The 17,967-nt window shown below is 40.6% G+C and overlaps 1 protein-coding gene across 3 annotated transcripts in view; it reads left to right on the top strand.

The window, feature by feature from the left end:
- Positions 1-11,616, top strand: part of LOC117412577 (neurite extension and migration factor-like) — a 93,936-nt gene extending 82,320 nt beyond the window's left edge. For 2 of the 3 annotated variants that reach the window (XM_058989080.1, XM_058989081.1), the window contains 3 exons: positions 731-4,889; positions 5,520-6,200; positions 10,601-11,616. In XM_058989080.1, the coding sequence (XP_058845063.1) occupies positions 731-4,889; positions 5,520-5,724 (4,364 nt within the window). In that variant the 3' untranslated portion in view covers positions 5,725-6,200; positions 10,601-11,616. Of the gene's footprint in view, positions 1-730; positions 5,201-5,519; positions 6,201-10,600 lie in introns of those variants that run through there. The other variant, XM_058989082.1, reaches the window with a different exon arrangement.
- Positions 11,617-17,967: the final 6,351 nt, after the last annotated feature.

The following is a 17,967-nucleotide window of genomic DNA, read 5'->3' as shown; positions in this document are numbered from 1 at the left end:
TCTAAAGGTCATTCTGATGCTGTAAAAGAAAATAATGTTCACACTGTGATCTGGCATTTCAATTCAGACATTTCTTTTGACTTTCTTACTCGGGTTATTACATTTAAATCCCTACGGTTAAAAACAATAATAAATTGCATTATTTTGCAGACATATTTATACATTGTGTTTACAGCATATTTACGTAAAAGGATTTTCTTAGCATACTGTGCTTCCCTTTGCGTGGCAGTAGATATCAGCTAAGTACTATAATTCAATGTCTCTTGCTTGGGGTCTTTGTTTCTCATATTGCAACACTGAGGAGGAATTTTCCCCTTTATAAAATTGACTGTAGGAAACGCTCTGACAGCCTGGTCCTGCTGCTTCATGCTGGATATAAGCAGTTCCAGATACTGAACCATTGCTGACAGCTTTGCTGCTGCTGTAGATGTTTTGTTTTCAAATTTCTGTATACTTGCATTAACTGCAGCTGAATAGTTATCCAGGCAAAATAAATGTGAAGCTATTTTAAAGCAGCTGTGTTTGTTGCTGTTGCTCATGTTGTATTAATTATACATGTTCTTGAGCTGACAGAAAGCTGAGGGTGTATTATATAGTGGATCCCTCTTTGTTGGATTTCACTTCATACCATACCCTATTAGGTTGTTTTTTTCTTGCATGCAATAGACATTCAAAAAGGTAATAATAACAGCAACACCTACAAAAAAAGGCCTTTTTTTTTTTTCCCTAGGATCACATGACCAGAGGGATGATGTGAAGCCGTGTGCTGCTGCATGTGCTGCAGTTACATTTTCATCCTCGGCTCCGGCAACGAGTAACAGCACACAGAAAGAAAACCAAGTGTGTCAGCGGGTTGTGCCTCCGTTGACTTCAAAGGAGCCCTGTATCCTGAGCCCTCCGTCCCCTCTGAGGCTCACAGAGGTACCTGAACACACTTCAGATGACTCTTCCATGCATGCCACCTCCCTCACATCCTGCGTTACCAAGGGGGTGAGCCCCTGGTCCCTGCCAGAGGATTGTGACCGAACCCCGTTCACCATCATGGAGCCAGGTGGCATATCGGCTCTGACTGGCGACTGTTTGATGCCACAGAGCCGAACCTGCCTGGGTTGCTTTATAGAATCAAAAGACAGTGTCGACGCTGAGCCAGGAATCAGCCTAAAAATGGGGGATATAAACAGGGATTATGATACCTGCTCCATCTCAGATATAGGGATTCATTGCATGAGCACAGGAGAGAGTGCAAGATATGGGGATCAGCTGCTTTCTGATCAGCTCCTAAGCTTCCCCCTGCATAAATCAAGGACTGCAGACAAAAGAGACGTGGAGAAATCTGACAGTGATTCAGAAGACCCGACTCCAAAAAATGATTACGAGGGATTACTGTTAGACAAATGCAATGGGGATGAGGCTCTGCTATCAAATCCCAATCAGGATTGGGGCTATTTTGAGTCCTTTATTAGTGAAAGTAAAATCGAACTGCTTGACCTATGCTCCAAAAATGAGCTCTCTGTAAACCTTTTTTCCGAGGAGGATGTGGACAATTACATGTTCGATGATGACGACTCCACCCTCAGCAGTGACGTGTGCTCTTTAAAGATCCGCTACGAATCCTTCCAGGATAACATGAGGGAAAAGACCACCGCTCTGCAAGAGGAGACCCAGTTTAACTTCTTCCCCAGTGTCCTTGTCAACTGCACGAAAAAGGAAAATGGCCCAGTCAAGAAGAACACAGACTCTCAGTTTAAAGCTGATGAGATCAGCCTTTGGGGTAGCGAAGACAAAGCTGATACAAACAAAAGCTGTAACCCTGGTGGCACAGTGCCGTACTTACCCGCTAAAAGAAACCATTTCTTTGACTCCAACAATTCTGCTGAAGATTCAGGGGAATACAGCGACGATGACAGTTCATGCACAGGATCTTCTTACGACACTTTTAGGGAAGCTAAGGAGTGCAATAGGTATTTATCCAGAGAGAACTCCAGTTCATCCAGCCAGCTAAATTACGGATTAAGAGCCAAACGAAAAGTGAGATACAGTGACGACTACCTGTATGACGTGGATTCTATTGAGAGCGAAAAGAATGCAGAGAAAAAAGAGCTGCAGCCATACGGCCCTAAAGAGGAAGATGATGACGACTGGTGCCCAAAGAAGAGGCGAAAATCATCTCGGAAAGAGCCTCCAGTTATCATTAAGTATATAATCATCAACCGCTTCAAAGGAGAGAAGCACATGCTGGTAAAACTAGGCAAAATCGATCCCACTAACACAACAGTTAACTTAAACGATGACCTACTGAACAAATATGAAAAAATGGCTCCCTTAAAAGACTATTGGGAAAAACAGCAGATCAACAGGAACGATCTGGCTATCGGAGATAAACAGCATTTTCATAGGAATGGCTCAGATCCATTGTTTAGGCCTAGCCCCCCGAAAAGAAAATATAAGATTGCAAACAGACATAGGATTCAAAGAATTCAAACTGTGGAGCAATCACCAAACAAGCAGGGCTCTTCTGATCACAAGCAAGAAAGCCACACTACAGATGATGCAGCCCTTCCGGGCATGCCATTAACAATAGCAACCCCCAACTGTGCAAACAGATTAGACTCGAATGACATAACACACACTGGCTCAGAAAAGAGCAGATCACAAGAAAGCGAAGATAAGGGAACAAAAATTGTCAGAATAAAAAAATTCAAAAGTGAAGCCAGATTGAGGAGCAAAAGAATGAAAGCCATGCAAGAGGATAGCAAAAGCATAACAAACCTAACAGCGATTTGCCCTGTTTTAGAAAACCAGGACTCTGTAGGCATGAAGGATGTTACTATTCGCTGTGCTGCTAGCAGTCCTCATTTATCTGAAAGCCACAGTACTGATGCTGCTGCTGAAAAATCTACTTTTTTACCAGCCACCACCTGCTCGTCTGACAAGCCTGTACCATCTGCTAACATTGCTACAAGTGTACCAGTTGTCCCTGGAGGCTATCTGCAGACGTTGTTAGATGCATCTGATTCATCAAGTAATACCGGGATCTCTTACTTCTCCCAACATCCCTCTGGGCAGCATCCTGTCAGTGTTTCCCACGCGGAAAAGCAGTTCACTTCTCTGCAACTCGCACAGAGTTGTGTGCTCTCTCCACCCTCCGAGTCAGAGCTTCAACAGTCGCCCCACCACCTGGAGATTGAACACAACTTTCCTCCCATGTGGCACACCGAGCCCAGCAACAGCCAGCCTTCATTTACATCCAATATCCCAGAAACTGCTCTGCTATCAAGCAATTTCGGGGTGTCTGCTCAAATGACAGACGACATGTCTGGATACAGCCAGCTAAACCTGAACAGCAACAGACTGCCGTATCAGAAGAATTATTTGCATGAGCACCCCTTGCAGGCTGACACCGATTATCAGGCATGCCAGGTACCGTGTGGAGAGGGACATTTTCAGTTTCAGCGAGGCACACTAAATACAGACGATGGCAGACTCGTCAGTTTTGATTCAGTGGGTTCATTGTCGGCTACTTCTAGCAATTATAGCTCTTTAAGTTTAAAGTCCTGCGATAAGGACAGTGAAGATGACATGAATGATAACTTCTTAGCCCACTGCAGTCCCAAATTGGTGATCCAGCAAAGCATTGATGAAATTATCCCCCTGAAGGAGTCAACAGACTTGCTGGACATTTCAAACTTCACTCCTGATAAGTTCAGACATTCATCCCTGTCGGAGATGTCGCCACCTGACACGCCAAATTTGTCTCCTCAAGTTACAGGGCCAGAAATGAAGTCCATGGAGAAGGCTAAAGACTTCCAGGATTCCACTGAAGCCATTCTGGGCAGCTCTCAGGACGTGAAATGGAACTGTAATGTCCTTCAACAGCAGGAACATCACAACAGCCCATTCATGGTTAACAGTCATAGATTTCAGTTCCACATGTTCAATGATGATGATACGATTGGTCTGGTTGAGAAACCCCCCTGCCTGGAAACTTTTGACAAGCAACGAGGTGAAATCAGCACCAGCAGCGCAAAAACTTCAAAAGCAAAAAAGAAATCCACCCCAAAGCAGACTGGGACTGATCAGAAGAGCGCAAAGAAAACCAGAAGCCCAAAAGGCAACAAAACATCAGAGAAAAGTAAAACTCCTCGACAAGGGTCCAGATCAAAGAAAGGGAAAAATGGCACAGAGGAAAAGAATGCTAAAGCCCAGGCGGGGGATTGCAAGGCGGCACTGAATGATCCCATCACAATTCACAGCCCTGGCAACTTAAGGCTTTCTAATGACTGGTCATTAGGTAAAGACATTAACATGAGCTGGTCTGATCCTAGCATAGCACAGAATGCGAATCTCCTTGACGATGATCAACGAGAGTTTGAAGAGCCCTCAAACATCCTGTCCAACATCGCTTCTGGAATGGCTGAGGTCCAGCGGTTCATGATGGCCTCTATCGAGCCATTGTGGAGCCCTGCAGCAAGTGTTTGCCAGCCCCCGGAAGCCAACAGCCTCAAACTGAAAACCCTCAAAATCCTTGCCAGCACCCCAGCAGAGTCCAAAAGGAAAGGCGGCAGCAGCAGCGTTTCCCCTGGGGTGATAAAGAGCCGGAAGTCATCCACCAAGAGCACAGGCAGCAAAACCCAAGTGAAATTAAACGTTTCCAGCCCCCCACTGCCCAGCATTGCACTGGATTGTAATGGAGGTACGTCGCCAAGGTGTGTCTTTGATAAAAGCATTGCTAATCTAAGTACTTCAGGCAATAACGGCCCGCCGCATAAAAAGATGTATCGTCATAAAACAAGCGCAAAATTTCCAAGGGATGAAAACAGTAAGGGAAAACGAACAGAACGCGACCAGAATAAGGACTTATCAGTGATGGCCTCTTTAGAAAAACTGAGGTAATATTCCGTAACTGTGGCTGCAATGCACAACCCCCCTGCCCCACTCTCCTTTCTCACTTTCCTTCTACCTGCTAAGCCCTATGTCCCCTCGTTTTCCCTGTTGACTCAAATGCAAGGGTTGCATGGCAAAGACATTCCCCCTTTGTTTCCAGAGAGAGAAATGAATAACTTGCATGAAATGTATTGTACTTTTACAAACTACCTATTGAGTAATTGTTTCCAGCTTGGCTGGGTTTGTACAACCACCATGGCTGCAATTTTCTGCTATGTTGCTGCTTTTTTTTTTTTTTTTTTTTTTTTTTGGAAAAGCCTTGAAAAAAAATGACACAACCTTTTTTGAGCCTTTTTTTGTGAAATAATATTATTAAACTTGTCACCTGCTGCCCCCTTCCACAAATATCTATATAAATATCTATATCTATATATATATAAAACTATATTCAATGTTTTTTACTGAAAAAACATAAGCACCCTGTCTTTTGTATGCAGAGATTGGACAGCTTCTCTAGCACCAGTCTGCATTTCACAGCCTGACTCTGCAATACCCTGTAGAAATCATATCACCCAATGTTGACAAGCTTAAAATCGTCCTAAGAGTGTGGAATAAATTGTCTGATTTTTCTGCAGGGAACCAGACTACAGTTTTCTTAAAGCAGAAAGGGGCCTTTTTGTTTTACATGTGTTTTTGAAGAAGATACTATTTGATTTTGGAATGGCATTATTTACGTTCTGTCTTTTCTGTGAAAACCGCAATGCGGGCCTTTTAAATGAAAACAGTGCCCCTGAGCAGAATTTCTTTACATGCCTGGAATATGTTGAATATAAAGTTTAAATATGCTCTTAAGTTCTTTCAAAAGTGAAGTTTTGTTAAACGCTGTTGTACAGAAACATATGCACTACTTGCAAAAAAGAAAAACCTGTGCCAAACAATGAACCAGTGACTGACTGTACAGACAATTTTATATATCGACGTGAGCATTTTTCATGTTTTGATTTGGGACACGTGAAGGGAAGCAAACATTCCAGCAATGTTTTTTCTTTTTTTTTTTTGAGGAAAACCCCCCATTGAAAAGCACCTGCAGCTGACAGTGGTACAACAACTCACATTTTACCAAAACCTAAGGACTTTGATCTTGTCAATTTTGCCAAATTTAACTTACCTCAACATCACCCGGCATTGTGAATCTCAAACAAGAAACCATACTGGGGGCTGACGAATCTAGTTGTGTGCGCAGAAGGAGGTAACCCGTTGCATTAATCCCATGCAGTTTTACTGGATTCTCAAAGAAAACATAAAGGCATCAGACGGTAAGTCAATATAATTATTACAACAAGAGCAATGTCTCGTGAATGGTTCTGTTGCTTCTAATTGAGTTTTTTTTTTTTTAAAGATCGTCAATTCTCAACAGGCTGCCATGTTGCGTGAATGCTTGCATTGCTCCCCCATGGTTTTTTTTTATTTCAGGTCTTAAGAAGTCATGTGATAGTATGCCCTTTGAACTTTGCTGGCTCCACCTGCTGCATGGTTATACCGGTGTTATAGAAACAGGTGGAGTCTGCAAAGTTACACAGGAAGTATATATGAAGAGGAAAACATGCTCATGTAACAGACAGTTACAGTTTCTGAGACTGTGACCCCAGAACCTTTGCATCGTGGTTAAGATGCTCGCTTGCTGTGCTCGTGGTCACAGGTTTGCACCCAGCCCTGTTACATTCACATGAAACGTACAGTGTTGTGGGAGGGTAAACGGGCTTCACCTGAGTCAAAGTGAAAATGAAGGCTGGAAATCAAAAGGTTCAGCAACAATGATAGACTTGTGTTGTTAAGCTAATGAGCCACTAGAAAATGTACTTTTGTTATGACACTTTTTTTTATACAAACTATTATATTTAAAGTGAGTGTAGATAACACAGTAGCTCCATACATTTTCCCTGCCTTGCACATCCATTGACTTTATAGGTATTTTCATTTTAAAACTTGAAGGGACATATTTTCAAAGCGTTACCTCCAGTCTTGTACTCCTATTGTTTGAAAGGAGAAGAAATAATGTATAATGTTACAAAATGAGCTACAAACACCTTGAGGGTGCTTAAGAGAATATATTACTTAGTTGCTTGGTTCTAGTTTTGTAAAAATGAAAAACATTTTAAAAAGCAGATGTTAATTAAAGTAAACACTGTGAAAATATGGTCTGCTTTCTGGTAATACACAAGGTTAAATAAATATCTGTTTGCAAGCCATATCATGTCTTGCACTTCTTATGTCATTTCACCTAGAGAGTGAATCTGTACCCACCCCTTTAGGGCTTTCTTTCCTGTCAGTAACCAACCAGCTACTTCACTTATGACTGACAAGCTTTGCAGCCAGTAATATGCTTTGAACCCCAAAGACACTGCTGGGATGAAATGGCCGAGGAAGTAAAGCAGTAACAGACTTCCTGGAAGGCAAGACAAGCAAACTGAGAACTTCCTTTAACTTAGTATAGTACCAGATGGCATCTTTTGAAATGAAAATACAGGACTGCTATAAAATGTGTTTATTTCAAGACTGAAACCTGTATTATGAATACAAGTCTATGACAGGTAAGAGTTATTATGTTATTTTGCTAGTTACAACGACTTTGAAGTATGTTTCCTTTCAATTTGGATTTTTAATGGTAGTCTTTATATTACTGTGTTGTAATGCCAAAATATAGCGTTGACTATCCCTAGCCCTGTAACAGGATAATATAAGCCTGTTATCTCCACTCTGAAACCTGATTTGGGAAGGAACAAGCTTTTTCTGTTGTGAATTGTTAGATTAGTGGATGCGATCATGTATCGGAGGCCTAGGGATTACTGTATGTCTTTCTGTATAGCAGGTAATCGGAACTGCTTTGATATGACAATTTAGTCATGGCTGCAGAGTAAAAAAAAAAAAAAAGAAAAAAAAAAAGAAGAAATTTGGAGCTGGGAGCCTGGAATGACAACGAAAAGAACACGGTACACATTTAGCTTGCAGGGATTTGTAGGAGTATTGGTCATACTGGTGTTTTTAAAGCATGTAAATCTAATTAAGTCTCACATAACAAATCTTACCTGTAGGGCATTGCCACTTGCTATGCAGGCCTTGCAATGTTGATTTATGGTTCAGCTGTGAAGGCCTCTCCACAGGTTCATGACTGTGTAATTTGTGTTATTACATTTATACAGTATTGTTTAAGTATTTTCTGTAAACTAATAAAAAATGCTCTTTGGTTGTCAGACTGTGGGAATTTTATGAGGTTAAATACGTTTTAAACTATGGAAGCACACAAATATATTATGAATATGAATACATGAAATATTTTATATACAAGCTGATAAGAACTCCATGAGAGATGAGAGCAGCCTTTATGATCTTCAGTACCCCTATACTGGATTTATGTCATATATATATATATATATATATATATATATATATATATATATATATATATATATATATATATAAAATGTAGTTCATTTAGAAAAATTAAACAGTAGGGATGTGCAGTGATTAAAGAAAAGGGCTTGAAGGGTGCTCCCTAGTGGCGCATCCAGTAAAGGCGCTCCACATGGAGTACAGGATGCTCCCTATAGCCTGGAGATCGCTAGTTCGTATCCAGGCTATGTCATTTGCCGACCGTGACCGGAAGTTCCCAGGGGGCGGCGCACAATTGGCCGAGCGTCACCCGGGTGAGGAGGGCTCAGGTCGGCAGGGTAATCCTCGGTTCACCGCGCACCAGCAACCCCTGTGGCCAGCAGGGTGCCTGCGGGTCTGCTGTGGAGCCATTCAGATCTGTGTTGTCCTCCGGCACTATAGGTCTGATGGCTTCACTGTGGATCCGCAGTGCGAGAAATGACGGCTTGGCAGGGACACGTTTGAGAGGACGTGTGTGTCTGCTGCCATTTCGCCAGTCAGCGCTGGGGTTGCAGTGGTGGACCGGGATCAATAAATACAATTGGTGATTCCAAATTGGGAAAAAATGGGCTAAAAAATCCATTGGTGGGGCTCCCGAGTGGCGCATCCAGTAAAAGCACTCGCTAGAGTGCAGGATGCGTTCTATAGCCTGGACGTCGCCGGTTCGAGTCCAGGCTATTCCACAGCCGACCGTGGACGGGAGCTCCCAGGGGGCGGTGCTCAATTGGCCGAGCGTCGTCCGGTGGGCGGGAGGGTTAGGTCGGCCAGGGTGTCCTCGGCTCACCGCGCACCAGCGACCCCTGTAGTCTGGCCGGGCGCCTGCAGTCTTGCCTGTAAGCTGCCCAGAACTGCGTTGTCCTCCGACGCTGTAGCTCTGAGGCGGCTGCACGGTGAGTCAGCGGAGCGGCTGACGGCACACGCTTCGGAGGACAGCGTGTGTTCATCTTCGCCCCTCCCGAGTCAGCGCAGGGGTGGTAGCGGTGAGCTGAGCCTAAAAATAATTGGACATTTCAAATTGGGGAGAAAACAATAAAAACTAATTGGCAACGACTATATTTAAAAAAAAAAAAATACATTGGTGACTACTAAATTTTTTAAAAAAAGAAAAGAAAATACCAGGGTGTTTGTCGAGTTTAATCAGAGGTATCTTGCCCAAAATTACAATCCCACAATTCACTGCAGAGATGTTGCCCACATTGGGAGATTGATGCGTTTCTATGGAAAATCAGAAAGTGAAATCAAAATGATTCTCATTATATATATATATATATATATATATATATATATATATATATATATATATATATATCAAACGATATATGAGTTGTTGTTTTGATGACGATGTTGAATCACGCTGATTGTGTAGTGTAGACAAGAATAACTAGTGATGCTTTGTTTTGTGCTCTGTAATTGATACGTTTTTAAAGATATTTTATTCCTTATTAATGCCTAAAAACTTCAAACATGTTAAAGGGAACTACCCTGCTTTTCCGAGTATCTGCTGTATATACTATCACATACTTCAAGGTGCTTAATATTATTGCAAGGTGGTTCTACTAGAGTGCAGTATTTACTGTGGTCACTGCAGTTCAATGCAGGATTTACAGCAAGTAAAAGGCTCCGGTCGTAGTAAAATGTACATTATACAGAATATAATCTGGGGTTATTTGTATGTTTCATGTTGAAAATGTCATCTCACTTACACAAGGTTTTAGGTGTGTGTGAAACAGAGTTTCTGCTTTGTTGCCAGCTGTTAATGGAGCAGCTGCCATCTCACAGTTTCAGGGAAGGCTGCACACTACAGGTTTCACACAGCTAGGGGAGGTAATTCAAATGCTTTCTCATTGAAACAATAGCAAATAAACTAACATTAGAGGCAGTTACTGATAGCAATGTAATAAATACCTGAGGCTCCAAGTAGGGAACCAGGGTGATTAATCGATCAATAAAGGTTGATTTGAGGCTGGCAAAATAAAAGCCACGGTGATCAATAATCAGTGAATCATTGCATCTGTGGTTTCGGTTGCGTAACGTGGTAAAGGACAAGACCATTGCCAGGGAAATAATAATAATACAAACTCTTACAGAATAAAATAAAGGAAAGATACTCAGATGCTGTATATCTGTATTGTACTGTTTTTTTTTTTGTAAACCTAGAAGGCTGGATCAGCCTGTAAGCTCTTGAAACAGCAGAGCTGAGAGGGTCCTTGGTGTAGAGTTCAGTCATTGTGGATCGGAAGAAGATAACCCTAACAAACCCTGATCATTTTGCTTTTTCTCTTTCCAGCTTGCTTAAACTGAAACCGGGGGGGTAAATCGAGATGTGTGATGCAGCATTGATCTGCCTGCAGCACAGACTGTGGGTGGCCTTTTTGACTCCTGCCTACTGAGAACTGAATGTACTATTCCAATGTGAACTTTTATTAAAAAAAAACATAATAAACAGAGGTACCACTGTTGAGCTGCTGCTAATTAATGGTGCTAAAGAAAACCACTTCTCCGGAGGGAAAAAAAAAACACAGCTTGTGCCCTTTTTAAGAATGTACGAGAAGTGATTGTTTGATGTACTTTGGTTTTGACATTCATTGGAAATACATTTTGCCTTTTTTCTTCTTTTCTTTAAAAAATAAGCTTTATAAATATCTTGTTCCTAGAGGGATTCTTAATTAAGGAACTCTTAAATGACATCTTGCAAAATCTTGTATATTTTTCAGTGTGCCAATTTGTAAGATATTTTGTAAGTGTATATTTTTCTTAGAAAGTGCTGTGAAGTTTTTGTGTGTGTGCGTGTGGGTACCCTTTTTTGCGCCTCAGGGTGTTTATAAAAGGTTGCATAATGACAAGTTTCTGGTTTTAAAAACCAAAATACAGAGAGGAAAAAAATCAACTGAAAATCTTTTTGTCTGGAATTTTGTAATAAGACCAATCTTGTGAGAGTGTAGTGCTATGGTGTAAAAAAAAAATATACAAAAAAAAAAGATACAACACAAATTTGTGAACTCTTTGCTGTTTTATAGGTTTTCATGTAAATTATTCTAGTATTATTTTGTTTTGTTGTAATTGTTGCAAAGGTTTTAAATATTTGTGATTAAGCCTGTGCAGTGAAAATGTAATATTGTTAACTTGCTGAGTTTTGTAATAATGTTTATGGAATAAATATAAAAATAAAAAGGAGCTTTTGAAGGCTGCTTTCAAATAGGCTGAAATATTTTCTTCATTACTTTGTTGTAAAAATTGTTCTGTAGTGTTCTAAAAAAAAGGAAGAATGCAGCATTTATGATGATTAAACTGTATTTTAAACCACTGAGTTTAAAATGTGACTGTTTCATCTGTTTAAATAGTATACTACATTTTCAGCACCAAAGTTGTCTTTGCCTTTTTAAAAGCTCTGCTGTTTTGTGTCCTCAAAGCGTTCTAATAATTTTCCAGCTACACATTTGAAGACACTCTGCTGCGCTGTTTTATGAAGCTATTCGATCACAAACGAGTCTGCATATCCTGAAGCCGAGCCGACTATTGATTAGGGTTGCCCCCTGCGAGACCGCCAACCCCCTCCCTCCACCAACAACATCCTAGTGCCGACTATAGCAATTATTACTGAAACGTTTGAGAGAATCGTTTTACATAAACAACAGCTTCCTAATCAGGTCCACATGTGATGTTCTTTCCCTCATTGCAGAACACGCTGTTGTGTGTGTGCTTATGCTCATATATCACAGTGGAAGAATAAGCATTCTGTTGATGCAGCTTTTCCAGAGATGTACTGTGTCGATTAGTTTTCTTCTCACATCATAGTATTACTATCCCTTTTCTGTCGCTCAGCTGCAATTATCAAGTAACAGAAGAGGCTGGTTGGAGTTTTATACTAAATGCCTCACCTAAGATGTCTTTTATAATGGATGACTGCTTGTGTCATTTCTCTCTCTTTCTGTCTGTGTCTGTCTATTTCATAGAGCCTCCTTCCTCCCCCCCACCCTCCATACCCTCCTTGAAGTAGCCCAGCCATGCTTGTAAAACACTGCCTCAAGGCAATTTCTAGGCATATGAGGATTCATCTTGAAGGTAAGCAGTTCTGGCAAGCTAAGTTGACCTGTGAAGAGCTAGGGTCATGTTTTGTGTATAAATGTAAATTGAGGCGACAGGTTGTGCTTTGCTGTTGTTAAAAAAAAGCATTGGATTCTTCAAGATGCTGGCTGCCTCTTCCAGAAAGTGCAGCAGAAGCTCAGGACATGACATGAAAAGTGGGAATTTTGCTGAGAATCCCGATTGGCGTGCCCTGTCGCTTTCCTTCAGACTGGGCTGCAGATCCATTGCAGTGTGGTTATGGAGTCTCTTACAAGCTGCAATGGTGAAGGCAGCAGGCGACATTGAAGTCATCAGCAATCTGACCTTTTGGGTCTGACCCTTTCAAAAAGCTTTAACTTATGAGTGATTTACACAAGGATTGTTCTTCAAAGCCTTTCTATCAATAAAATACAAGATTAACATAGGGCTATATTATTATTATGTTTCTTCAAAGACACAAAGGTCTGTTTTTACCAATACCTTTATTCTCCCAACAAACAAATCCAACTTTGTCTGTTTTTTTCTTGCATTTTCATTTTCCTGTTCTCTTAAAAAAGTTTTTTTTTAAATTCTTCTAGTATGATCCTTGTTGTTTCAGAACTCCCATCACAGCTTGGTTGAATTTCCGTGTCTTTATTTCGTGTGTCATATAGGCCATATAGGAATTCATTGTGACGTACAAAGGCGTATATCACTGGAATATATTTTTGCAAATCCCTACCTATGAACATGAAGAATACAAGAATATATGTGTTTCAATAAAGCATTCTATTACCACGGCACATAAATACAAACTGACAACCTGTGCTGAATTTGTTCTAAGGAATATTGATATGGTTGTGACCAGAGGCTATGGCAAGGTGAGGACTGGATTTCTCTGTGGAAATCTACCTTGCCTGGTTGTTCTGTTCAATTACAGAGACTGTCACTATACTGTTAATCTCTGGACTCCTTGTTTCACTAATATTTCAGGGATTGAACCAGAGGATATTTTGGCACTGATATATTACTGAGGGGGGAAAAGTATTCCCATGTGCTATTAGTAGGTGTTATCATATGTGTATATTTGTATTATTATAGTGTCAGTATATTATTGCTGTGTTACCTTATGCTTGACTGTCCCAAACCTCTCTTTGTTCCTTAGCTGGATTCGAGTAATATTTTCTTCTTTTGGAAAAATATTTGTTCAGCCTAAAGGTGATACCTAGACTGGAGAAAGAACTCAAAACTCTGCTTTATCACAACAAAATCTATGATATGATTAGGTTTCCTCCCTAATGTAAGTCAATGCAGAAACTTCAGCATTTATTCTCTATCTCTTCTACAGTGGCTGACGCAGTCATTTTCCCCATCTGTCACATATGAGAGAAATACAAGCTCAGAATGTCCAGCCTTGTCAAAGAGTGCAGTCAGAATGCTAGAACCGCTTACTACAGTGTGATGAAAACAAAGAACTGCTCCAGTAATGGACCTGCAATTTGTCGGTGTAGGAAATAGGCACACACTCCCTATATAGGTATGTGTTTTATTCATTTTTAACTACAGCCTTCGCCCAAGAGGTCACATACAGAGGCATTGAAAGAGAGTCATATAAAAAGCAGCCACTGGTTCCTGAGAAGCACAGACAAAGTGTGGAAGTGTTGCAATGACTTGTGGGAGTTGGAGTTCTTGTAAAAAGGAATTCATTTCTGCCATTTATTTCCTTTATAAGAACTCACAGCAACTCCTCCACATTTTTGTTCTTCTTGTCGGTAACCAGTTGCTGCTTCTATTATGTTTCAATGTCTCTTACCTATATGAAATCAAAGTTCATGGCACCCCTACCTTGATTTAACTGTTTTCCCATGGTTATACTATGCATTTACTATGGTTTACCTTTGCATAGTTTCCTTGTTTTTTTAATATGCTTTACCATACCTCTCTGGGCTTTACAATGCTTTCACTGTTATTTATTACACTTTCCTATGTGGTTACTATGGTCATTTGTAAAAGGGCACAGCTATACTTTATAATGGCTATAGCACCACCCTAATTTTGATTTATTCCAGACCCCTATGTTTCTTTTATTTGAATTCAGTAGGAGGGCTGAGATGCAAATGTGGATGTACACGATTGAAATATCTAGAGCACTCAGTCCAATTACTCTTCATTTATTTCTACGAAAAAATGGCCATAAAATAATCGAATACATTTTATTATAACGTGATATATAGTAGTGACAGAGTAGCTGTGTGTCATACGTTGTGTAAGCAGGGGTTCCAAAACTGGGGGCCGGGAGGTGGGTTCAGGGGATCGCAGCACATACAACTCTGACAAAGCAATGTTCCCCAGATCGGGGGATCAATTCATTTACACATAGCTGCAGTTAAGTGCTTGGCGTTTGAATGTAACATTAACGTTGGCTCGTGCCCATACTAGCAGTATGTACCATTATACAACAAAGAGGTGACTGGAAGGAGAACAACATAGGCAATTATATGAATGCAGTTTTTAAATTAAAAAAATAATGAATGCAGGGTCTCTGCCAATGTATGGTTTTACAGTAGAAGTTCTTGTTGTATTCTGTTCTGCCTACATAAATAAAATAAACCACGCCGCTCCCGCTTATCTTTACAGGCAGGTATATGTTGTGTTTGCAGTCACCTGAGTACGGTTATTATGGAGCGTTTTCTGAAACGTCACTGAGCATAATGGAAGGTGAAGCACTTCTATCGGCACAAGCGAACAACCTCTCTGCATGTAAGCTGCCAGATATCTGTAGGGTCAGCGGAAACATAAGGTTGTGGTATTATTTGCACTCTGACAGTGGGGTTCCATGAGTACTTTGGGTGTGTGTGGCCCCTTCAATAATAACAGTGTGCTTTCACTGAACTCACTGCTCTTCAGATTCTGTGCCTATTGGTCCCAATTGCAGCAAAATCATCCAATCAATGCTAAACAATAGGGGTCTGTTAGCTGGCTCACTGGTGTGAGTCTTATTTTGTGGATTAACCCGGAATGATTCACTGAATACAACAATTAATCCATTGAAATAGTAATACTTTAATTAAACATCAAAATCAGCTAGCAATTCGAAAAAGGCATTGTTTGCGCATAACATTCACAGAGACAACAGAGTGTGCAGCCTTCATTCCTTCCTCTGGTCTGACACAGACCTCTAAACAAGCCTTTTTGTACAGTATTTAATGTTTGCATCTTTCATAACATCTCTTCTTTGCTTCACCCAATAGCCCACATTGTTTTGGTTGCAGCATTCTGTTTGCTTCAAATCTTTATCGCTTAAGCTAGCAAAACAATTCTGTTTTTCACCAGTATTAGACATTGTAGCCTTGAAGGTGCATTGACTCACTAAACCTCAGTATATTCTCTAAAACAGCTTTATTCAGCTTATACAATATGTAATCAAGCAGCGATGCTAGCAACCACTGCAAAAAACACTTCAATACAAAGTCTATCTCCTTCTAAAACCTTTCACAGACTTGCCTTTGTCTTGTGGACGGTCACAGAAACTCTTGTTTTAACCCTATCCTCGTACCACCTGCACACTCAAGACCCTGAGAGACTTCAGGGAAGTGTTTTAATGAGAGGTTATATCGAGGGTCTTATGTACATGCTAATTGGACACAATAATGCAGACATAGTTTTCTTTTTGAAATTAGGTTTAAAAAAAGAGAGAGAACTTTGATCGTTGACATTTTCAAATGTCAGATTTGAGCGTAGTTAAGAAATCACACTTTATTTTCACTACACTCAAATCTGCCAGTCTGTGAATCATAAGGGACACCCAGGTTGCAGGACTTTGCACAATATCAAAGACTGTGCTTTTAGATTTCCTGTTTTTACCAATCCTGTGCTGCATCCAAAAATAAGACATTGAATCGTTCCATTGGAACCCCATTACCCTGTACTAGCAGTAGTGTATCACCCTGAAGAAACCCTGACCGGACCATGACAAGGTAAATCACGTTGATGTTAATGAATTCTGCTCCCCTGGTACGCTCCCCTTGCCTTTTCAGTTTGTGTTAACGCCTGTACAGCCCCTCGCTGCTGTGACTAACTTGCTTCTCCTTCCCAGAAATAAATGTGTGCCTAATACAATCAATACCCCAAAACCGGGACTGACCACCAGTGAAATTCAAGAGTGATGCTAAACTGGACAGCTTGTCACATATGGTATAATAGCCCAGTGGGAATTATTGGATCCCATATAATTTGGTGCGTGATATTGAAGTTATGACCTAATTCGATAAAACACGTTGGTTTTGTCATCATTCAAGCGTCCACACAGGTTTTAGGAAAGAAATCTTCACACTGACCATTCCATGGCGTCATTCCAACATGCCGGGTACCTGCATGGTGATCGTTAGAATGAATAAAGGCGAGTTCGCATTCCAGATATTCTATTAGATTCGATCAATCAATCAATCATATAGCACCTTTTTGTGATAAATCTCCTCAAAGAGCTTTACAGATAAATAACAAAAAATGAATAATATACAAAACTATTTTGAGAAACAGTAAAAGCTAAATTAATTGCAGATGGAGTACATACTTACATGTTGTGCATTTAGATTTGATCTTACACAGCCTGAATGAGGCATCCTCTTTAAAAGACCACATCATTTTCAGTAATGGCAGCACAGTGGATTGAGAATAAATATGCCCAGTGGTCCTGATACAGTAGCACACTGTCTGGTATAGGATACAGCGTTGGATTACCAGTGTGTATTGTGTTTGACTGAAATATGAACATGTTACCATTGTTTGACTACCAATAGTTAATTAGTAGGTACACCATGCTGCCAAAGCCCTGTAGTACAGAACCATTCCGTTATTATTGAGCTAGCCATGCTTTCTTACTCTCGCCAGGGGACTCCCTTTCACAGCACCTCCCCCTGTTCATGCCTTTCACTGTGTCAATGGCAATACCCATTACTGGTAAATCACATGCGTTGCTGTGTGAAAGTCACAACATGGAAGGTTTGTTTTCTCACCTAAGGAATCAAGAAAACACAGTGGTGACCTAGAATATTGTGATAACTATGCTGGAAGTCTCTTTCTTTAGGATAGTTGTGAAGTGAATTTATACATTAAAAACCAAGAGGGGAGCGTGACATATCTCAGTGGAACAGGAAGTGCTGAGTGGTGCACTGCTGTTACAGATTCTGTCCCCTGTCAGTGAGATGAGAAGAGGCTGGAAGCTTGCCTGTGATGTGCGAGATCGCTGCTTCACTCCCAGCCTCCGCCCGGCTGCATTAACTCAGCTTTATCAAGGGTCATAATGTCATTTTCTATTTGATCCGCAGTCCAGAAAAAAATAGAGGTTTAAGAGCATAATGAACTATAACCTGCCCTTATATAGGTTTACCAGTGTTTTTGCATGTTACCATGCTTTTCACATAGTTTACCCTGGTCTATGGTTTTAATGTGCTTTCTGAACCTTGCTGGTTTTTACAGTTCTATGGAAGGTTTTTATAAGGTGAGTTCCCCCTATTCAGTGTGAATAATGCCTGAATGAAAAATGTTTTTTATAAACTCAAAATGAAAGCATTAATATATTCAGTGGCACCATAAATGTAATTATTTATA

Source organism: Acipenser ruthenus, chromosome 16 (genome assembly GCF_902713425.1).
Source record: "Acipenser ruthenus chromosome 16, fAciRut3.2 maternal haplotype, whole genome shotgun sequence".
NCBI lineage: Eukaryota > Metazoa > Chordata > Actinopteri > Acipenseriformes > Acipenseridae > Acipenser > Acipenser ruthenus.
This window is presented reverse-complemented; position numbering and strand designations above follow the sequence as displayed.